Source organism: Psammomys obesus, unplaced genomic scaffold (assembly GCF_907164565.1).
Source record: "Psammomys obesus unplaced genomic scaffold, mPsaObe1.curated_primary_1811, whole genome shotgun sequence".
Classification (NCBI taxonomy): Eukaryota; Metazoa; Chordata; class Mammalia; order Rodentia; family Muridae; genus Psammomys; species Psammomys obesus.
In genome coordinates this window covers 5377521-5400754 of record NW_026593286.1, presented here as the reverse complement: position 1 = coordinate 5400754, position 23234 = coordinate 5377521, and the positions used below count along the sequence as shown (strand labels likewise).

At 43.7% G+C, this 23234-nt stretch overlaps 3 protein-coding genes across 4 annotated transcripts in view; all 3 read left to right on the top strand.

The window, feature by feature from the left end:
- Positions 1-23234, top strand: part of LOC129683769 (UDP-glucuronosyltransferase 1-6) — a 64314-nt gene that overhangs the window by 20717 nt on the left and 20363 nt on the right. The window lies entirely within an intron of this gene.
- LOC129683970 (UDP-glucuronosyltransferase 1A5-like) lies at positions 3447-4372 on the top strand. The gene has a single exon (XM_055617017.1). It carries the CDS (start codon positions 3497-3499, stop codon positions 4370-4372), a length of 876 nt encoding a protein of 291 aa, XP_055472992.1. The 5' UTR covers positions 3447-3496.
- Positions 13814-14759, top strand: LOC129683771 (UDP-glucuronosyltransferase 1A3-like). The gene is given in 2 exon segments (XM_055616735.1): positions 13814-14203; positions 14206-14759. Coding segments are annotated over 2 exon segments (873 nt in total). The 5' UTR covers positions 13814-13857; the 3' UTR covers positions 14733-14759.

Below are 23234 nucleotides of genomic sequence, written 5' to 3'. Positions count from 1 at the left end.
TTTTTTTTTTTTTTTTTTTCATTTTTAGAAATGAGTGTTGGGCTGGAGAGATGGCTCAGTCGTTTAGAGCACTGTCTGCTTTTCCAGAGGTTCTGAGTTAAATTCCCAGCAACCACATGGTGGCTCACAACCATCTATACTGGGATCTGATGCCCTATTCTGGCACTCATAAAACAAAACAAAACAAAAAAAACCAACTAACCAACCAACCAAACAAACAAACAAAAAAACCAAATAGAAATGAGTGTTTTCCAAGGGAAAATGTTTCAGAGAGAGACAGAGACAGAGAGACAAAGACAGAGAAAAAGAGTCAGTAATAGACAAGAAGACAGGGGTGCAGAGGCTGGAAGAGGGCATTGGATCCCCATGGAGTTGGAGTTAAAGGTGGTTGTGAGACGCCTGATGAAGATACTGGGAACACAACTCAGTTCCTCTGCAAGAACAGCCACTGCTGAGCCATCTGAAAAACACCAACTTAGCTCATTTGTAACTTTTTTTTTTTTTAACTTTTTGTGTCTTAGGAATATTAAAAGGTGTAAAGGTTTGTTCCTGTTTTCTCCTAACTGCCACTGAGGTAACTTAGTGGGGATCCCTGTACTGGAGATGAAAGCCTCTTGCAGGCCTGTTCCCACCCCTCTCCACGTCTATCTAAAAGGTGATCAGTGGACATAAATAAGGGGTCAGGAGTCTTCACCCTCAGTAGAGAAGCTCTTGTAGAGCGCCCTGGCTCCCAGGCTCCCAGCGCAGCTTCCTCTATCTACTTAGCCTTCTGAATGAAGCTGCAGAAACCGTTCACACTGCTACTCTTGCCTGCCCTCTGCTGGATATGTCCGTTTCTTGCTTTCACAGGGCTCTGTTTCTGAGGATCAGGCTGAGGATCTTCCCTCTGCAAAACCATGGGTTCTGCCTGGCCGCTCTAGATCCTCCTAGATCACAGCATGGCTGTGCCACTCCACCATCTGCAATTTTCTTCATACTGTGGATGAAACTCAGGCCCCTGGCATAACACACAAGGCGTTGTTACAGGGTGAAGTGTGATTACAATTGGAAGGAAGGAAAGAACTTGAAGACTATGCATAAGGACCTTAAAATGTTACTCATTTAGACAGCAGCGGGGTGGGAGCAGCAGTAGCTAGCACCTCCCAGTGACATAGTCTTCTTCTTGTCCCTGGTCTGAGGCCCTTGGCTCTGAAGACTTGGATGTTTTCTGGAACACTTCCAGCAGCCAGCACCTCCACTTTCTTTTCTCTGCTTCCTCACAGCCTTTCATTCTTTTCCAGTCTGGAGACCTTATCTCGCTGTCCTCGTTTACTCCTCCTTCCTTTTCCTTTCCTCTGGGCACTCCCAAGCTGTTCGATGGCTTTGCTTTGACTGTCAGGCTAGCATGGCTGTTCTGCGGCCCAGCCTGCCGGCACTCAGCTCTTGCCTCTGTTGCTTCTTCCATGTTACTCTTTCAGCCCACACTACTGAAGAGGGGTCAGAAAAGGCCACACAAAGAAAAGATGTTCCCAGGAGGGTGTCCCTGGGACAGCTCCTTCAAGTGACAAAGGTACTTGAGCCAATCTTAGCCTGCATCGCTTCTTCAGCTATTTGAACAAATCAGTCACAGCCTTGCGTCCTCAGCACCGATCACAGCGCAGCTCCTCTGCCATCAGACCGAGGGGCGTGGTAACCAAGCGACTTGCTCAGTGAGTTGGCATTCACTAACCCTTCCAGAAGCAAATCCTCTGATCCAAGCAACACCGAATGTGTATAGTTGCCTCAGGTAAAAGCTGGCTTTTGTCAAGTTCTTTCTATTATGTCTGCTGCATGGTAATGGGCTGGTTTGTGTGGACTTAAGGAAAAGCACCCCCACTAGCCCCCCCTTCAGTGTCTGCCTCTGTTGTGGAACCAAGTTAGGGCTGAGTCAAATCCTAACATGTCACTAACCAACCACGGAACTTCAAGTGTTGACTTAAACAGTTTGCTCTCAGCCCGCAGAGGGAGCACAGTCCCTGTAACACTGCTTTCTGCAAGTGAAAATGAATTCTCTACAGACCCACAGAAGGAAGGAGGTTGGGGATCCCCAGCAGTGTCCTGGTGTTCTCTCCCACAGGTGTTCAGTGCAGTTGGGATGCAACCCAAATTCAGGTAGAGGAGTGGCACCCCACCGCCAGGAAGCAGTTACTTTGCTCTGCGGATGAGGTGTGGGCTCCGTCTTTTTAATGCCAGCAGTAGCATTCTAGAGAAGAAAACACAGGTGCTAAGTTCTGATTTCTTAGTTAACTGCCTCATCCCCTTTCTTGCTACTGTGGCCATTGCTAAGGACATGAGTGACCACAACCTAGACTTAGGTCATCTTGTATTGGTCTCATTAGAAGGCAATTGATGAGATCTGACTCATGTAGATCAGATGAGCCTTTTGGACAGCATGTGTAGAAATGGCTGGGACACAGGGAAGAGCTACAAAGGGAGCACTGAAGTTGTTTTTGGAAAAGGAAGCAAGAGAACAAAGATCCCAGACTCCAGGAAAGTGTAAAACATGGAGGAACTTTTTGTATGGTGTGAGTTGGAGATACACAGGAAGTGATCTGTATTGTATGTATTTGCTCAGTGGTCAAAACTGTTTTCATTGTAAATGTCTGCATTAGGCAAGTTCTCTCCAAAGAACCCAACCGTGGATGGCCAGGTTGGGCAGGAAGGCAGAGCCGCAGTGGGATGGAGTGACTGACAGCTCAGGGAGCCTGGACACACAGTTCTGGATGGCAGCAGTCTACTTGTTCCCTGTGAGGGTAGGTAGCACCGTGGGGCAGGACCAGCCTCCTGGGTCATGTATTGGCTTTCTTCATCTTGAAAGTTGAACCTGGGGCTCACAAGTTACGTGGTCCATGTTTGGAGACTCCATTCTATTAGCGTATGGGGCTGGTGATGACCTTAGAACCTTGATCACAAACCCCAGTGGAGGCCTGGATTGGTGTCCACCCGGTGAATATTGATAATAAATAGAGTACAGAAGTGTGCAGCCCTTATCATTCAGGAGAACAAACTCGACATTTGGGAAGAGTCCAGGCCCCTGTTTCTCTCTGCTCACCTTTGGTCCAAGGTGAGCAGTCCATGAGAGCAGTGTGCTGCGTCAGCCCACTGTGTGGAACTGCCTCGGCTGGTCTTGTCCACGTGTGCTGCAGAGAGCAACAGCTCTGATTCCACTGTGTAGATAAAGAATTCTGAGTAGTCCACTCAGTAGATTCATGTCATGGGATCAAGGGAGAAAGAGAGAGAGGGAGAGAGAGAGAGAGAGAGAGAGAGAGAGAGAGGGAATCCTATCGCCGTTTTTCTAGCTGATTGGAAGCAGGATTGAGCAGGTGCCAAGGATAGATTTCTTCTGCAATGATTAATGTCTGGGAGCTTGTGCCACCCAATGACATGGCAAGGTTGGATGGGAGATAAAAAGATGAAGAAACAAATGTAAGGGTCATAGCCTGGTGAGGAAGATCTGCTCTTGTGGGCTCCTATTGAGATGGCCATGGGGCTCCAAGTGGCCCTGAAAGGATTAGTGGGGCTGCTCCTGCTGTGTGTCCTGCCCTGGGCTGAAGGTGCGAAGGTGTTGGTGTTCCCCTTAGAGGGCAGCCACTGGCTGAGCATGAGGGATGTTGTGAGGGAGCTCCATGCCCGAGGCCACCAGACTGTGGTCCTGGCTCCAGAAGTGTCTGCGCACATCAAAGGAGAGGACTTCTTCACCCTCAAAACCTATGCCATTCTGTACACGGACGAAGAATATACGCAAAACCTGACACAAAACGTTGGGCTGTTCTTTGAAACAGGAAACTATGTGAAGACATTCTTTAGAATATCTGAGGCTTTAAAAAACATGTCAGTGATTCTCTTCAAGTCTTGTACAGACCTTTTGTACAATAAGGCCCTGATCCAGCAACTGAACTCCAGCTCCTTTGACGTGCTTTTCACAGACCCAGTTTTTCCCTGTGGGGCAGTGCTGGCCAAGTACCTACAGATCCCTGCTGTGTTTTTTCTGCGCTACCTTCCCTGTGACATGGACTACGAGGCCACACAATGTCCAAACCCTTCCTCATATGTTCCGAGGCTGCTCACAAGGCATTCTGATCACATGAGCTTCCTGCAAAGGGTCAAGAACATGCTGTACCCTCTGGCCTTGAAGTACATATGTCATATGTTTTTTGCTAAATATGAGATCCTTGCCTCGGAGCTTTTGCAGAGAGAGGTGACCTTTGTGGATATCCTCAGCTATGCATCCGTGTGGCTGTTTCGAGGGGACTTTGTGTTCGACTACCCCAGGCCCATCATGCCCAACATGGTCTTCATTGGGGGCATAAACTGTGCCAACAGGAAGCCACTCTCTCAGGTCTGTACTGAATGAGGTCTTTAACCATTCAGGATTCCATGCAGAACATATTTTCTAATGCTAACTTTCCTTCTGAGTCTGTACATGTGTCTGTATACCGTTTTCCTGAGGGTGAGCTTTCCTGAATGTGGGGCAAGAACAGAGACACTGAGCTGTGACCTGACCTATTATGAGGAGTGCTACCTGCACATTCCTAGGAGAGGGATAAAGGAATTTCAAATCACAGTTGTTGGTTCCACGAGAACATTCGAGGTTTCCCATTTCCTAGTCACCTCCAATGTCTTTCCTTAGTGTTAAAAACGTCTTCATTGTCGAGTTCTTTTACAGCCTCAGTTAGCTTTTTTCTTTTTTGAGACAATTTTAATGGGATCGTGTTCTTGCTACTTTCACAATGTGTTTGCCATTGGTGATTAGGAAGACAACTGCTAATTTCACATTCTACCACATTGAAGAAAGTGTTTCTCATCTCTAAGAACTTCAGGTGGAGTCTTTAAGGTTGCTTCTGGGCACAGCCATGTCATATGCAAAAGAGGATACTTATCTTCCTTTTTCTTTTTGTGTCCTTCTATTTCTCCCCTTTGTCTTTTGTTTGTTTTTTCAAGACAAGGTTTCTCTGTGTAGCCTTGGCTGTCCTGGACTCAATTTGTAGACCAGGCTGGCCTTAAACTCACAGCAATCTTCCTGCCTCTGCCTTCCCTGAATGCTGGGATTAAAGGTTTGCAACACCACACCTGGCTTCCCTTGTCTTGTTGTAACAAGATTTCTGGCACTAGATTCAGTGAGTGGACAGAATGGACATCATTTTTAGTTTCTGATTTTAGTTGAAGTGCTTTGAATTTCTCCCCACTTCCTAAATTCCATCTACAGTTTCGTGGTACATAGCTTTTATTATGTTGAGATATGTCTTTTCAATTTGTGGAGTATACAGGGCTTTTTGCTTTGAGGGATCTTGGCTTTTGCCAAATGCTTTTTCTGTACCTATCGGGATGACCTTTGGCCACAGTCTTTCAGTCCACTTTAGTGATATTCTGCATTTGTTGATTTGCATATGTTGAAACAATGTTACATCTCTAGTATGAAACCAGCTTGATCATGATTGGTCTTTGTGATGTAGTCTTGAATTTAGTTGGTGAGTATTTGATTGAGAAGTTCTTCACCTACTTTGATCAGGGTGATTGGTTTGTGGCTTGTTTTTTGTTTGTTTGTTTTTTCCTGTATGTTTATGTGGTTTGTGAATTAAGGCAATGCTGACTTCATAAAGAGTTTGATGATGTTCTTTCCTTGTCTGTTTTGTGGATTTATTTGAGAAGCATTGGCATCAGTTCTTTGGAAGTCTGGTAAAATTCAGCAGTACCACATGTGGGCTGGGGAGGTGTTGAATTTGTAGGTCTTAAGTTACTGCTGTGTAACTTAAGACCTACAAATTGCTATTTTCTCCTTCAGAAGGCACCCAGATGCACCCTCACAGGGTCTTAGTTTGTACCAGGGTGTTCAGGCCCTTTTATCTGTGTGCAGAGGATTAAGAAATGTTGTGGTTTTATTTATTTTATGCTCGATTTTATTTTCAGTTCAGTTTAATGTCTTATGCAGTTTTCTTAGAAGTCCATGGAGGGTGGGATACTCTGGGATAGACCATTCCAAGGTGAGCATGCCAAAAGTGGGCTGACTGTGGGGCATAGACTGTGTTAAAAGTGTGAACTTCTCAGAGGAGTGTGGGCTGTCTCATGCAGTCAGATTCTCCTCTGGTCTGTGTCCCCACATGACAGTGGGGAGGCATGTGAACCTAAGTCCTTTCTCTCTCCATCCTCTGCCACTTTGTAGAACCAAGCTAGGGCTGAATGCCATGCTAATATGGCACTAGCCACAGAGCCTAGAGCCTCTCAGTTATTAAGTATGTTGCCCTCTGCCTTCAGAGGGAGCATGGTCCCAGAACCACTTTCTGATCTAAAAAAACGTTCAGAGGAAAGAGTGAACTGATTTAAACTACTACATCTGAGGTAATAGGTGTCTAGTGACTTCCCTTTCACATTTCTCTAAGTTTTAAGTCTGGTTTGACATATTAATAATTATCAAATGACTCCTCATCTTTTATGTGTAATTGAAAGCCATCATTTTAAATTGATCTTAATTTTTCATTTATTAATTCAAATTATAATTACACATTTTCCCTCCATTCCCTTCTCTTCAACTCTTCCCATGCCCCACTTTCTCATTTGCCCTCAATTTCCCAACCTCCTTATCTCTAATTGCTCATATATGTCATATTTGTGCATAAATATGTAAATACAGCCTACTAAGTCCATTCGGTGTTGCCTGTGGATGATTTCAGGGCTGGTCGTTCAGTTTTGAATAACCAGCTTGGGTACTCCTTCTTTTTGGGGAAAGACTGCTCCCACTCCCAGGATCCCTTAGTTGCCTGTAGTTCTTTGTAGAAGAGTGGGGCTCCCTTAGATTTCCCCCATCCGCATTAGCGTGTGTTAGTGTTAGCATGTCAGTGTTGTTCTTGTTTAGGTATGCTTAGGTAGCCATATTTTTTTGGTATCATTGGTGAAGCCTTCTTGTCATTTCTAGGAGACAAAATTTCACAACAGAGATTTTTTTGGGGGGGGGCGTCCTCTAGATCTTGAATCTATTTGTCCCTTCTGGTATGTTCCCTGAGCCTTAAGTGCTGCAGTTGTATTGAAGATATATCTATCCATTAAGGCTAGGCACTCCCCATCAATTGTAATCTGCATTTTGAACAGTTGCGGCTTTTTATAATGGTCTCTGTCTGTTGCAAAGAGAGACTTCTTTAGGGAGGGCTAGGCACTACATTTACCTGCTTGTCTAAGGGCAAGTATTTAGATTGCAGTTAGGAAATATTCTGGTTTAGGAAAGCATTATAGTAGGTTCTTCTCTAAGATCTAAGACCTTACAAACCTCATGTGGTTGGCTAGGTTTCTAGTACCAGGCATGATTTTCTTCCTGTTGAGTGCATCTTAAATCCAGCTAGATAATTGTTGTCACCAAGAAACAAATACCACTATTAGGCCTTTAGGGAAATCTCATCTTGTTGATCATTGTGGTTCATAGGCTTCAAAGCTGGATATGAGTTTCGGTGGATCTTCCACGTTGGCAGCTTGCGTAGCACGTTCTAGAACTATTAAAGTTAGTCCTCAGGGAGGGGCCTTTCAGGTCATATCCAGTTGTGAGCCTCTAAGTCCTGTGTCTAAACTGCATGGTTCTTCAACAATAGGGGTTTACTTTCAACCTCTGTGAGGTGACTAAGGGCAACAGCAATGGTGTGTATTGTTTGGGAGGCTTTTTGACTCTCCTGACCAACAACTCAAAAGCCAGTTACTGAATTTTTTTTTTAATTATTATTAGATATAGTCTGTAGCTCTTGGAAACTGTTGGGGGTTGTTCTGATGCTGGCCCTCAAGATCTGGTTACTTCCTTGATATACCTATCCTTGTTGTGTAAACCTGCCTAAAGCATAGCAGATTGGTTGATTAAACAGCCTATACTTGGGTGGGGCAGAATGGTGTAGGCATAGCTAAGGTTCCCAGGCTTTGGAGGATGGGAAAGTCATGGGAAAGAGACAGAAAGGAAGAGAAGAGGAAGGAGGACACCACGATGGGTTAATGTGGAGAAGAAACCAAGTGGGCTGGGGGAAAAGACTCCAAGGATGGTGTGGATGGAAAAAAATTACCAAATATAATCAAGTATTTATAAGATTATGGATAGAAAGTCACCCAGATAAAGATGGTTAGGCAGATGGCATTGGGTGGGAGCTGGGAGATAGATGGTGAAGTTATTTAGATAGCTTAGGTAAAAATATCTGCCCCACCCAAAGTAATAAGGCAATTATAAAATCTAACAGGTGTCTGTGTCCTATTATTTGTGATAGTGGATCAAATAATAGCATCTCAATTATTATTGAACTAATAATAAATAATATATAGCCCAACACTCATTTTTTATTTACTACAACAGAAGCATTTTTATCTCATGGTTGAACTTCATCTGAACTATATGTGTAAGTGTATATATATATATATACAATTAAATATATTACATGTAATTTTGGATAAGTAAAGAATAATATGATTCTTTATGGCTTTTCAAGCATTCTTAGTGTTATGTTTTTGTCCTCCTTCCCTCTCCTTTGCATTGACCTTCAAAAATCATGTCACACTTCTCTAGTCCACCTAGAGAGCATTTTCACAGGGCTTCCTTCTTTTTCTGTGTCTCTTTCCTCTCTCCTTTTCTGCTATTTCAAATATCTGACACTAGAAATATAGTACAGACTTGCTGAGTCACTTTGCCTTAAGCCGCAGATCCTAGCGTCCCTCTCATTATGAAAAGAAACGTCTTCTGATAGCTCTTTTCCTACTCTCCTTGGTTCTTTCAGTTGCTTTTTGGGGGTCCTGTCTTCAGGAACTGGCTGCCTTCCTATCAGATGCGGAGTGAGTGGCTCTCTTGCAAACAATGGCGGCAGCAGCTAAAGCGGAGAACAGAGAGTTACCAGTTAGCATCACCATCCACTCCGGAGTTTGACCATCTTAACAGACAGGAGGGGCCTCAGCACAGACCCAGGGCATTTCATATGGTTGTTGGGAGAAGGAAAATGATAGGATTTGATGTGTGTGTAGAAGGCCAGAAACTGAATAAAGGGTAAAACATACAGGGAAGTGGTGAGGACTGGAGAAAAAGCCAGAAAAAAAGAACAGAAAAGCTGCTTTGGGAAAGGAAAGGGATTCTGGTCTCTGAGACCCCTGAGGGGTAGAAAGGACGGCTGTGCAGTGGCAGTTAGTGGTTGACAGGAAGCATTTTGCAGACACACATCTACCCAGTAGTGGGATCTGTTATTATCAGAGTAATTCTCTAAAGCAGTGGCTTGTCTCCACATGGAAGTTTCTCTCTGTACAACCATAACTGAGCAGACTTGGTAGAAAGCCACAGGTACTATGAGGTGGAATTGTGGATAGTTCTGGGACATGCTTGGTGGGAAATGGCACCTCAGGGCAAGTAGGACCCATACATGGCAGCAACTGCTGAGCACGTGTACACGAAATACTTGTACAGACTCTCTGATTCTATATGATCCTCTGACATGCCAGGCTCAGTCTCAGAGCGTCTTTTCCATTTAACAGTTAGAACACAGGCTCTGTAAGAGCACAGCACCCCATGCTGTTCTCATAGACAGCATCCATATCAGAATGCAGAGCTGCCAGTGATCATGGAAGGGAGTCTAATCACAAACTCCAGGACGTAGTGAGGACCGATGTTAGTGTCCACTGTGGTCCCTAAATAGAGACCTGAAGACTGTAGCCCTTATCGTAAGGGAGAAGAGGACTTCTCTTTTGAAGTCTCAGATGAGGTGAGATCCCAGGCCAGATCTAGACTCCATCTGATAAGCACAGCAAGGGAACAGTTCACAGAGGGGACCCGGATGATGGCTTTCCAGATAGCATTGACTTTATTCCATGATGTACTTGTCAGACTTTCCACAAAGCATTACATAGATTCAACTACGTAATTAGTGCTACTTGGGAAGAGAAAGAGAGATTTTTAAGGAATTATTCGGTTGATTGTGTTCAAAGAAGAAAGAGGGGCTGTGCTGGGTATTCAGCCATCAGCCACTGCTCAGAGCTCAATTGTTGACAGAGAAGGAAATGACGAAATGAGTGCCAACAATATTGTTTTGAAATTGGGGGCAGGGGAAGAGGTGAACTCTGACCGTTTGATACCAGCCACAAATGACAGGATCTTTCTAGCACAGAGATGTTAGGCCTGTTTTCTCTGTGTATCAGGAGAAGGTTGTGACAGTAGTGAAGGCATGATTTATTATCCAGTGATTAACTGAAGGTGGGCATTGTGCCTACCAATGACATGCCACTGTACAACGTGACTTGGTGGTAATATAAGATGGAGACACTCCTGTTGGGCCACAGATGTGTAAAGAAGGCTCACCTGTACAGGCTTCCCTGGACTTGGCCATGCAAATTCAGGTGTCTCTGAGAGGACTGTCAGGGCTGCTGCTTCTGCTCCTGCTCTGTGTTCTGCCCTGGGCTCAGAGTGGGAAGGTTCTGGTGGTTCCCATAGAGGGCAGTCACTGGCTGAGCATTGTAAAGGAACTGCATACCTGAGGGCGTGAGACTGTGGTTGTGGCTCCAGATGTGCCTGTGTACATCAAAGAGGAGGACTTCTTCACTCTGAAAACTCATGCTGTTCCATATGTCGAGGAAGAACATGAACACAGCATGCTGAGCCTCTTTCACATGTTCTTCATAACTGAATATTCTCTGACAATGATCCTAAGCAATGTGGAACTTATGAAAAAATGTACCAACATTCTACGTGACCTCTTGCATGAGTCTCCTGCACAGCAAGGGCCTTATGCACCATCCGAACTCCAGTTCCATTGATGTGATAGTAACAGCCTCTCTGTATCCCTGTGGAGCACTGCTAGCCAAGTATTTGTATGTTCCTGCTGTGTTTCTTCTGCGCTTCATTCCTTGTGATGTTGACATTGAAGCTGCCCAGTGTCCGAACCCTTCCTCATATGTTCTAAGGTTACTCACAGGGAATTTAGAGCACATGAGCTTCCTGGAGAGAGTCAAGAACATTCTCTACCCTCTGCTATTCAAGCTCATTTGCCACTTCTCTCTCACTTCTTATGAGAGCCTGGCCTCTGAGCTTTTCCAGAGAGCTTGTCCATACTGGAATTTCTCAGCCATGCATCCGTATGGCTCTTCAGGTTTGACTTTGGGTTTGATTTCCTTAGGCCCATCATGCTTGATATGTTCTTTGTCAGGGGAATGAACTGTCTCATCAGGAAGCCACTCTCTCAGGTCTGTATTGTGCTTTCATCCAAAGCCTGTTCCACAAGATTGGTTTCTAAATGTCCTCATTGTGAGTTGCTCATTTATACACCCTTTTTTCTAGGAACTTTGGCAAGTTAAATCATTAAGATGCCCACAGTTGTTATATCAGGATTTTAGTGTCCAGTGAGAAGACTGGAAGGCAATAGTGAGGGTCTCTGACAGGACTGAGGAGAAGTGCTGGGACTGTATTGAATGTGTACACTAGCTAGACAGTATATTCTGGTCATGAGCTGTCTTGAACCCCAGGAGGACCAAAACTTGCTAACCTTGCTCTCAGGTGTTCACTAGCAGGTTCTGGGATCCAGATGTTGGTCCCATTGTGGAGCTGTTCCTTTATTCACAGTAGGCAGTAAGCCTGGAGTGAACCTGGATATCACACAAAGCTGGGATGGCTTTCTGCTAAGGTTCTAAGCAGTCTGACCTGATGGTCCTTAAGTGCAGCCATTCCCTGGATTGCTTTTCTCCATTCTATATCACCAGCTCCTCACCCTTACCATCTTCTCAGCTTTGCCTTGTATCTGGAAAGAGAAGCAACATAAGGTGTGCTTTCTTTCTTTGGTTCATGTTCCTCATCATCATGGCATAAAAGTTATGATTGCATCAATGTTCCTGCAAATGGCATGATTTACCTTTCTTTATGTCTGCATAAAAGTCCTCTGTGTGTATATAATGACTCTGGGAGGGTCTTTATCATCCCTCATATATAGAACAATATCATGTGCAAATAATGATATGTTGACTTCTTCCTTTCCTATTGCATCTATTTTATTTATTTCTCTTGTCCAGATTCTCTGGCCAGACTTCAAATACTATATTGAATGGGAATGGGAAAAAAGGGAACCTTTGTTTTGTTCCTGATTTTGCTGGAAATGCTTTAAGCCCCCCTCCCCCAATTTGGTATAATGCTAGCTATAGTTTTGTGGTACATAGCCTTTATTATGTTGAGATCAGTCCCTTCCACTGCTAGTTTCTTTGGGGCCTTTGTGGTCAAATGAAGCCTCAGTTGCCCCAACCTTTCCAGCATCTGTTGAGGCGTTCATGTGATTTTTGTTTTTTGTCCATGTATGTGGTGTATTATATTTATTTTATTGATTATCCTAGGTTGAACCAAATTTGCACACTGGACTGAAGCTGGCTTGATGATGGTAAATGATCTTTTTGAAGTATTCTTGACATCACTTTGCAAGTGTTTTATAGCTAACATTTGCATCTCTGTTAATCGGGGAGTTTGGCCTTTGATTTTCTTTTTGTTGCTGTTTTTACTGGTTTTGAACTTTGTGAGAAGACTTTGGCAGTGTTCCTCCCCTTTCAGTTTTTAGGATGGTGTTCAGTTTTCTTTGAATGGCTGGTAGAATTCAGCTGAGTCTGGTTTATTTTTTTATCAGGAGAGTTTCTAATCCTGCTTCTAAATCTTATTGCAGATTTGTTTAACTTATTCTGTCATTGTGGTTTAATGTCAGTGGTCACCTACCTCCAGAGAGCCTTCCATTTCTTGTAGATTTCCCATCTTAGCAGAGTATGAGCTTCTAAGTTAACCCCTGATAATTTTCTGAATTTAGTTGTTGCTAGCTCTCATGGCTTCCCTTTTCTCTAATTTTATTAATTTATGTCTTCTTTTTCTTTGGTTAGTTTGGCAAAGGATTTGTTGATTGTATTTTTTTTCAAAGAACCAACTTTTTGTCTCATTGATTGTAATTTTTTTAAAATTATATTTCATTTCTTTCTGCTCTGATCTTATTTCTTACTATGTACTAATTTGGGGTTTGGCTTTTTTCTGTTTTCTGGGGCACAAGGTGTATCTATTACTTAATTGAGAGCTTTCTCTCTCTCTAGGCAGCTATAAACTTGTAGGTATAAATGTCCTTTTTAGGACTACTTTCATGTTGTCCTATGGATTTTGGCACAGTGTGTTTCCTTTTCCATTGAATTCTAGGAATTTCAAATTTTCGTTACTGATTTTTTCAGTGGCCTGGTCATCATTCACTGGTGTGTGATTTTGCATGTGTTCTGTTGTTTATCTTGCTGTTGATTTTGTAGTTTTATTCATTGTGTTCAGGTAGAATACCAAAAGTTATTGCAGCTTTCCTACATGAATTAGGACTTGCTTGGTATCCTATTATATAATTTATTTTTAAGAAAGTTCCAAGGGGCTTCTGAGAACATTGTGCGTTCTGCAGTGTTTGGATGCAATGTCTTGTAAATGCCTGTTTCATTCGTTTGATCTATGATGCCATGTAAGTGATATCCTTCTGTGTGTTTTTCTGGTTAGGATGACCTTTGTATTGGTGAGTATGGGCTCCTGAAGTCACCCATTATTGTTTTGGGATTAATCTTTACATCTTGTATTGTTTGTTTTATGAAATGAACTCTTGATAGCCTCCAGGGAGCAGTAGCAGGCCACAGGGGATTTGTTAGTAGAGAGATGATAAGAGAAATTGTTCCTTGATAATGAGACAAAAGGTTAAGACAGTAATAAAAGCCAGGCTTATATATTCTGCAATGATTAACTCAAGGAGGGTACCGTGCCACCCAGTGACTTTATATTTGGACTCGGGAATAAGATGAGGAAATAACTTAAGCAGCTTAGACAGTAAACAAGTTCAACTGCTGTGGATTTCTCCAGCGTTAGCAATGGGAACTCAGGTGTGCCTGTGTCAGAAGCTCTTGGGGCTGCTGCTCCTGCTGTGTGTCCTGCCCTGGGCTGAAGGTGCGAAGGTGTTGGTGTTCCCCTTAGAGGGCAGCCACTGGCTGAGCATGAGGGATGTTGTGAGGGAGCTCCATGCCCGAGGCCACCAGACTGTGGTCCTGGCTCCAGAAGTGTCTGCGCACATCAAAGGAGAGGACTTCTTCACCCTCAAAACCTATGCCATTCTGTACACGGACGAAGAATACAAGTACCGCCTGCTGGGCCACCTTCAAAATTTTTTTGAACGTGAATTTTCTCTGACGTTGCTTTTAATGGATACGGTGGGTGTAAATAATATGTCAACATTCTTTGTAAAGTCTTGCATGACAGTGCTCTGATTCAGCATCTGCACCCCAGTTCCTTCGACGTGATTTTAACAGATCCCTTTTACCCCTGTGGGGCAGTGCTGGCGATGCACCTGAAAGTTCCTGCTGTGTTTTTCCTGCAATCCGTTCTCTGTGAACTAGATATTGAGGCAAGAAAATGTCCAAGCCCTTCTTCTTATGTTCCCAGGATACTCACAATGAATTCTGACCACATGAGCTTTCTAGAAAGAGTGAAGAACATGCTGCACCCTTTGCTATTTAAGAGTTTCTGCCGTCTTTATCTTGGTCCTTTGGAAAGACTTGCATCTGAGCTTTTGCAGAGAGAGCTTTCTGTGGTGGATATCCTCAGCTATGCATCCGTGTGGCTATTGAGAAAGGACTTTGTGTTCGACTACCCCAGGCCCATCATGCCCAACATGGTCTTCATTGGGGGCATAAACTGTGCCAACAGGAAGCCACTCTCTCAGGTCTGTATTCAGCCTTTATTCAAATGAGTTTCCAGCAAGATTGTGTTAAAAACAATAAAAAAAAAAAAAAAACAACGTGAACTGAAATTACTGAGTTGCTCGATAACCCACTCATTTTTCTAGGGTTTCTCTCTTTGTAATTCTTCTAATTGTCTTTGGTGAGTTAAGTTCTTAAGGCATTCAGTGTCGCTACTTCAGGTTTTTAGTGGTCATTGAGAACTGGGAGCAATACTCAGAGTCTCTACTAGGACTGAGGAGCGATGGTGGGACTCCGCTGAGCCTGCCCACTGGCTAGGATGGTGTCTTAGAGATGAGGTTTCTTTTTTAAAATACTTTTTATTTTTAAATAATTTTATACATTCACTTGTATTCCAGCTGTATCCCTCTCCCTCTTTCCCTCCCAATTCTCCCCTCCCTCCTTCATCTCCTCCCTGCCCTCTTTCAAGTTTACTGAGAGGGGGTGAACTTCCTCTCCTTCCATCTGGTCCTAGCTTGTCAGGTATCTTCAGGATGGTTGCAATGTCCTTATCTGTGGCCTAGCAAGGCTGCTCCTCCCTTGGGGGGGGGGAGGTGAAGCTCAATGAGCCAGACATTGAGTTCATATCAGAAACAATTTCTGTCCCCCTTACTAGGGAACCCACTTGGATACTGAGCTACCATGGGCTATGTCTGATCAGGGGTTGTAGGTTATATCCATGCATGGTCCTTGGTTGGATAAACAGTCTCAGGGAAGACCCCTGTGCCCAGATATTTTTGGACCTTGTGGGGCTCCCTGTTCCCTCTAGGTTATACTAATTCCTCCTTCCTTCATATGATTCCCTACACTCTGCTGAAGGCTTAGTTATGGGTCTCAGCATCTGCTTTGATACACTGCTAGGTAGAGTCTTTCAGGTGCCTTCTGTGGTAGGCTACTGTCCTGTTACTTGTTTTCTCCTATTTCCAATGTCCATCCCGTTTGTCTTTCTAGATGAGGATTGATCATCTTACCTCTGGACCTCTTTCTTGTTTATCTTCTTTAGGTGTACATATTTAAGTATGTTTATTCTATCTTATAGATCTTGTATCCACTTATAAGTGAGTATATACCATGTGTCTCTTTCTGCTCCTGGGATATCTCACTCAGGATGACTTTTTCTAGATCCCACCATTTGCCTGCAAAATGAGATGAGGTTTCTTGAATCTGGGACCAGAGAAGCTGGGCCGTGAGCTGCCCCATCAAAAGGAGTGTTGTTCTCAGACTCTCCCTAGCAGGAGAATCTGCAACCTAGCCAGCTGCAGTTGTTGACAAGATGGTCTTCCACTGTGAGGAAGGAGTGGTGTGTGTTCACAGGGGGCCTGTCGCTCAGTTGGTGTGGAAGCAACCTCATGGCTCTTTCCCTTTTATAGCATGGCTACCTTTGGGTAAGCCACATTTCAAGCACTCCATTGTCATGTGATTGTTGCATGGTCACTGTGAATGTTCCGGTGATCGTACATTTTCATGTTTTGTGTATAAGAACTTGTGTCTGAATCTGCCCAGTTCCCAAGTAAATGCCTAGTACTGGTGTTTGCTTAAGTTCTGCATTTTAATGGTTTTGCCCTGTACACCAGGCAGTTAGATTGGTGAACAAAGGTTAACAGTAGTTTGATCATATGGCTCTCATCTCATCACTGAATGACCTAATTACCTACTTACCTAAACCATAATACTGTTTTCTTTCGTCATTACATTACTTAACCCTTTGCCTCTAATTAAGCATTTATTAGAATTTTCCTTAAAATTTCAACTTTTAAAATCTTCAATCTGGTAGTATCTGTTAGTATATATCTGAATTTCTTTCTCCTATTTTATGCAATCTCAGATTTCCTCTTCTCTTTCTAATTGTGGAATCCAGTGACTCCCACGGAGATATGGTGTGTTAAGTTCAAAGCTCTGACTCTCCTGTGTAACTACTGAGAACCCTTTGATGACATTGGGTTTTCCAAGTGGAAGGGAACCATATCCCTACCACCTGTAGCGGTATCAGCAACATTGATCTTCCAATGAAAACAACACAGTCCTGAGTTCTACAGACTTGGGGGGATGACTGTGTTGTGCAAGGGTGGGGGAGCTCTTGTTTAGCACACAGCAGGTTCACTCTTCATGAAGTGAACCTAGATCCTACACAAAGCTAGGAGGACTGTCTGTGAAGGCACTGAGCAGTTAGCACCAATGTTTTCTGAAGATCACCTGCTCTCCCTAGTTTTTGTTCTTCAGCTACCATCACCTCTCTTTACCCATGTCACCTCTGTTTTGCCCTATGTTCTCAGAGCAGCAGATTTAGAAGAGCATGTTTTAGGTACTAAATCTGTATTCTTCATGGTCAGTTTTCCAAATTGGTCTTGAAAGTGAATCTCATAGATTGTGTGTGTGTGTGTGTGTGTGTGTGTGTGTGTGTATCTTTTTTAGTATGTTAGCAACTGCAATCATTCTCAATAAGTAATTTTGCTTTAATAAATTCCAAGGTAATGAATTCTTCTGAATTATATAACATTGAACACTTCAAATGATGCATCATCTCAGGCTATATGTAAATATTCTCATTTTCTACCCTCCAAACAAAAGAAGGAGGCCACTTTCATGACTTCCATCTTGGCCAAGCTTAATTTTGAGAGGAATAAAGGCAAAGAATAGTCTCGTATTGTATGGTGTTACACTGACAAGAAAAACAGGATCTGTTTACACCAAACCAAAAGAACTGTAGCTCAGGTGTTGGGGCCAGTCTCATTGAACAGCAGGCATCTATACGTTCTCAAAAGGAATGTTAACACATTGTTTCATATTTGTCTTCATTTTAAAAGGCATCCTCACAGAAAAGCTGCATTTCAAAGAAGGATAGCCTGGAAAGTGATATCTATATTCTTCATTGGTGTACGTAATGTCACAGGTTCTCACCCGTGTCCTGACTCAAGTAGACATATATTGCTTTCAAATTTTCAGTAGCAAGATAAAGGAACTTTTTACTTTAACAATGCTCCCAGTAGGGTGCATGCTTCCACTGTACCTGAGGCTGTAAACGGAAGCCTAGCAGGTAGCCTCATTTATATCTCAGCTTGGCTTTTACTGGCTATCTTTCAGGTGTTCCAGAGTCATGTGGTTGCTGTGTGGTTAGTGTTTTCAAATGGTCTGTGGCTGTATCCAAATTGTCACATTTTTATGTTTTGTATGTCTAATGCATTTCTGAGTTTCCTCAGTTTCAAAGGAACTGATAATTATGATATGGACTTCAGTCTGGTTTCATTACATTGCCCTCAGCAGTCAATTCGTATGAGTGAGCCCTGGATCTCATTCAAAGCTGGAAGATTTTCTTTGCTAAGGCACAGAGAACACTGGTCTGCCCTCTTCCTTCAGACTCTCCCAAGGTAGCTATGAACTGGACCATAATTTTGGCTGACAGCAATGGACTTTATCTGATGTGTACGGTGCCTCATCACCCAAGTGAAAGCTAGCTCTTTTGTCAAGTTGCTTTGATCTCTGTCCTCTGGACATCACAGTGAATTGGGTATCAAATCCTTTTGCTATTTCCAGCACCTGTGGCAATTGTGAAACCAAGTTAAGATAGAGTAACAGACATAACATGGGGCTAGCCAATCCTGAAATTTTGAGGTTTTCACTTATATTTTGGACCCAAGCTTTCAGATAGAGGATAGTCTTGGTGCACTGATATGCTTTTGTTGGGAGAGAATAAATGTGGACTGATTTTCACCACTAAGGTTTTAATAATTTGTTGGAGAAATGATAGGGATATAATTATACCCACTCTGTTAGGCTACTTGTTTGTTTAAGACAGTCTCATTACAGTTTAGGTTGACTTGGGACATGCTATGCAACTGATGATGCCTTTGAACTCCTAATCCTTCTGCTCCCACATTCTGGAATTACAAGAATGTACCACCATGTCCAACTAAATTAAACTATTTTTAAAAAGCCAAGTTGATAGTGGTCAACTATTTTTAAATAATTGAAATTAAATAATATATTTGATAATTACATAGTAAATGAGAGCCATTTTTAATTTGTTTACCTCAGAGTATCGTAAGTACTGCTGAAATTACAGGCTATTTCAATTTCCTCTTCATTTTTTACTGCAAAGTTGAAGAATAAACTGTAGCTTTTTCCAAGGAAGATACTTGACACAGATTTCAAAAAAAATGGAAGGGGAATAAAATCTTAAGGTGCTGAGGTGATCAGTTTTCCAGGAAATAATATGGTTTGCCTGGGCAGTAGTTTAATACTAAAGGGCATGCAGGTGTTCACAAAAATTTAAAAGACAAATAAAGTCAAGACTGTTAAAAACTCCAGTTTTTGCCATAGGTAAGTCTCCTCATGAGTCTAGTTGAGATGTAGGGTTCTGACCATGCAGATTCAACAGCATACCCATATTGAGTTGCTACCTAGAATACTTCTTCATGCCTAGGATCTGGCTCATGGGTATGTTGAGGCTCTGAGCACAGAACAGACTTTCACAGTGAGGGGAGCCGTCAACGCTGCCCTGCCGTGGTCTTCCATAGGCGTCCTCCACAGTCACACTGGCACAGGAGCTGTGGAGAGGAGACCCCCCCCACTCCAGGAGGTCTCCTCTTCCACTAGATGGGATGTTGGGAGTGTTCTTGCTAATGCTGAGAGCAGAAGCTGAAGCAGCAACCACAGGTTTCAGGTTCTGACCTCTCAGCAGACCTGCTCCATCCATTCTCTTCCTTCTATGGGCATGACACGGGCAGGTGTGGCCACTGCCTTGACTCAGCTAAGTCTGTATAGATAGCCATAGATGGGAAACAATGGAACCTGATGTGAGGTAAAGCATACAGGTGCAGCAGAAGAAAGCAGGGAAGTAATAATAAAAAAGAAACCGCAAAGCATTGACCTGGGCTCCTGGTCTCCACAAAGGGTAAAATGCGAGGGCTTCTTACACACTGTGGTAGTGGCAGCACACGGGAGGCATTTTCATGTACACATCTGCCCAATGCTGAGGCTGCTGCCAGGTACTAAGGATGTGGCTCTGATGTAGAGAGAAATCTTACTTTGGACAACCATGAGCAGAATGACCGCCGTGCGGCGAGGCGGAATGCAGGACGCCACAGCAGACCTCACCTGGTGGAGAGTGGAGGCCCAGGCCCTGTAGAGGAAGGAAGTGGCAGCAACTGCTTAGCGCTTAGAGCAATTCCCTGAGGCAGGGTCAGATGCTTGGCCATGTGCACAGTCCCCACAGCCAGAGCCCTGCCCTCAGCTGCGTCTCAAATTTGCTTTGTCATACTGATATTTGAGCACAGTGTCCCACAGGATCATGGCCCATGATATTCTGGAGAATCTAGCTGTGTAAGAATTTTGAGCTGGCGAGAGCCCTAGAGTGGAGCCTGATCACAAATGATAGGAGGCAGCGAAGAACCAGGTTAGTGTCCACCCATGGAGTGCAGAAGCATGAAGCCCTCAGCATCTAGGACAGAAAGTTGGCAGCCGCCAGGCATTCGCAGTACATTGTCCATGATTGTTCCGGTACAGGAAGTGCACCAATCTTGAAATCTAGAAACTTCCTTTTTTCTCAAAGTGTTGTGTGATGTACTGAAGCAGCTTGCAGTGAGGAGAACCCTGAAAGCGTTTCTAAGTACACCATGTCTAGCAAGAGGGCACAGCAGGCACCAGCTGCTGCGGTTTCTTTTCTGTGGCTGTGAAGAGACATCATGACCAAGGCAACTTATGCTTTTTATTTTAAAGCACTTAACTGGGGGCTTGCTTACAGTTCGGAATGTAAAAATGTGACCATCATGGAAGGAAGCAGGCAGCAGGCAGGCAGGCATGGTGCTAGGGCAGTAGCTGAGAACGGATATCTTATCCAAAGTTGGAGGCAGAGAGAGGGAGGAAGGAAGATGAGGAAGGTGGAGGGAGGAAGAGGAGTAGGAGGGGAAGGAAGAGGGAGGGGGAAGAGAGGGAGAGGGAGAAGGAGGGAGAGAGAGAGAGAGAGAAGGGGTGGGGAGACTGGGTCTGGCATGGGCTTTTGAAACCTCAAATCCCATCCCCAGTGACAGGCTTCCTCCAACAAGGCCACAGTTCCTAATCCCTGCAAAACAGTTCGATCAACTAGGGATAAAACACTCAAATATATGAGACCATAGGGGCCATTCTCATTCAAACCACCACAGCAACCATCAAGTTCTTCTCAGAGCTCGGTGGCTGACAAAGGAATGGTTAAATCAATTGAGTGCAGAACCTTGTTTTGAATATTGGAGAACAAGTGAGGTGAACTCTGTTGTCCACTAGAGAACAGTCACAGGTCACTGGAGTTTTACTAGCAGAGAGATGATAAGAGCGGTTTCTGGTTGTGCCAAGGCAGAAGGGCAGGTCAGTAGGCACTGCTAAGCATGGATTTATTCTGTAATGATTAACTGAAGGAGGGCACACTGTGCCGCACAATGACATGCTGGTGTTAGGGAGCATGGAGATAAGGAGATGATTAAATGAGAGCAGGAGTCATAGCCTGGGAAGGTAGTCCACTCCTATGAGCTTCTGCAAGGATCGTTCCAGAACACAGGATGTCCATGTAGGGCTTGCGTGGCTGCCAGTTTTCATTGACATGAAGCAGCATACACATCCTCGAAACATTTTAAAACACTAGTGGCCGTAAGTCTCAGAGTCTGCTTTGATAGTCTGCAGGGCAGAGCCTTTCAGAGGCCCTCTGTGGGAGGCTCCTAACTTGTTTCCTGTTTTATTCTTCTTCTGGTGTTCATCCTCTTTGCCTTTTGGGTAGGAATTGAGCATTTTAGCTAGAGTCCTCCCTCTTGATTAGTTTCTTTAGGTGTATAGATTTTAGTAGGTTTATCCTATATTATATGTTTATATGAGTGAGTATATACTGTGTGTGTCTTTCTGCTTCTGGGATAGCTCACTCAGGATGATCCTTTCCAGATCCCACCATTTACCTACAAATTTCATGATTTCCTTGTTTTTAATTGCTGAGTAGTATTCCATTATATAGATATACCACAATTTCTGTATCCATTCTTCAATTGAGGGGCATCTGGGTTGTTTCCAGCTTCTGGCTATTACAAATAAAGCTGCTACAAACATGGTTGAGCAAATGTTCTTATTGTGTACTTGAGCCTCTTTTGGATATATGCCTAGGAGTGGTATAGCTGGATCTTGAGGAAGCCCTATTCCTAGTTGTCTGAGAAAGTACCAGATGGATTTCCAGAGTGGTTGTACCAGTTTACATTCCCACCAGCAGTGGAGGAGGGTTCCCCTTTTCCCACAACCTCTCCAGCATGTATTGTCACTTGAGGTTTTGATCTTGGCCATTCTGATGGGTGTAAGGTGAAATCTCAGGGTCATTTTGATTTGCATTTCCCTGATAGCTAATGATGTTGAACATTTCTTTAAGTGCAGAATGCAGGGAATCTTATGAAAGAAGTGGGAAATAATAGTAAGAGCTGGAGAGGACAGGAGGTCCACAAGGAGAGCAACAGAACCAAAAAATTTGAGCACAGAGGTCTTTCCTGAGACTCATACTCCAACCAAGTACCATGCATGGAGATAACCTAGAACCCCTGCACAGATGTAGACCATGGCAGTTCAGTGTCTAAGTGGGTTCCATAGTAATGGGAACAGGGACTGCTTCTGACATGAACTGATTGGCCTGCTCTTTGATCACCTCCCCCTGAGGGGGGAGCAGCCTTACCAGGCCACAAAGGAAGATAATGCAGCCACTTCTGATGAGACCTAACAGACTAGGATCAGAAGGAAGAAAAAGAAACCCTCCCCTACTAGTGGACTTGGGGAGGGGAGTGTGTGGAGAAGGGGGAGGAGGGGGAGAAGGGAGGGAACTAGAGGGGGGATACAAAGTAAATAAAGTGTAATTAAAAATAAAAAAGAACAAAAGAATTGGAAAGAAAAAAAAAAACTAGTGGAATCAAGTGTTAAATGTGGGCCAGTGAGATGGCTCTGTTTTAAAAGTGCTGTTTAAAAGGTGCTGTTTTATTTATTTATTTTTAATTTAATTTAATTTTACTTTTTAAATTTTATTTTTCTTATTAGTTACATTTTGTTAACTGTATCCCAGCTGTATCACACTCCCTCATTCCCTCCCCAATCGCACCCTCCCTCCCTCATCTCCTCCCTGCCCCTTTCCAAGTCCACTGATAGGGGGACCTCCTCCTCTTTCATCTGACCCTGTTTTATCAGGTATGTTCAGGACTGGCTGCAGTATCCTCCTCTGTGGCCTAACAGTACTGCTCCTCCCTTAGGGGGTGGGGAGGTCAAAGAGCCTGCCATTGAGTTCCTGTTAGAAATTGTCCTTGTTCCCCTTACTATAGGCAACCAATTGGTTACTGACCTACCACGGGATACATCCGAGCAGAGGTTCTAGGTTATATCCATTCACGGTCTTTGGTTAAGTGTCAGTGTCAGAAAAGACCCTGTGCCCAGATATATATATGTGTGTGTGCATGTGTGAGTGCATGTGTGGGTGCATGCGTGAGTGCATGTGTGAGTGCATGTGTGTGTGCATGTGTGAGTGCATG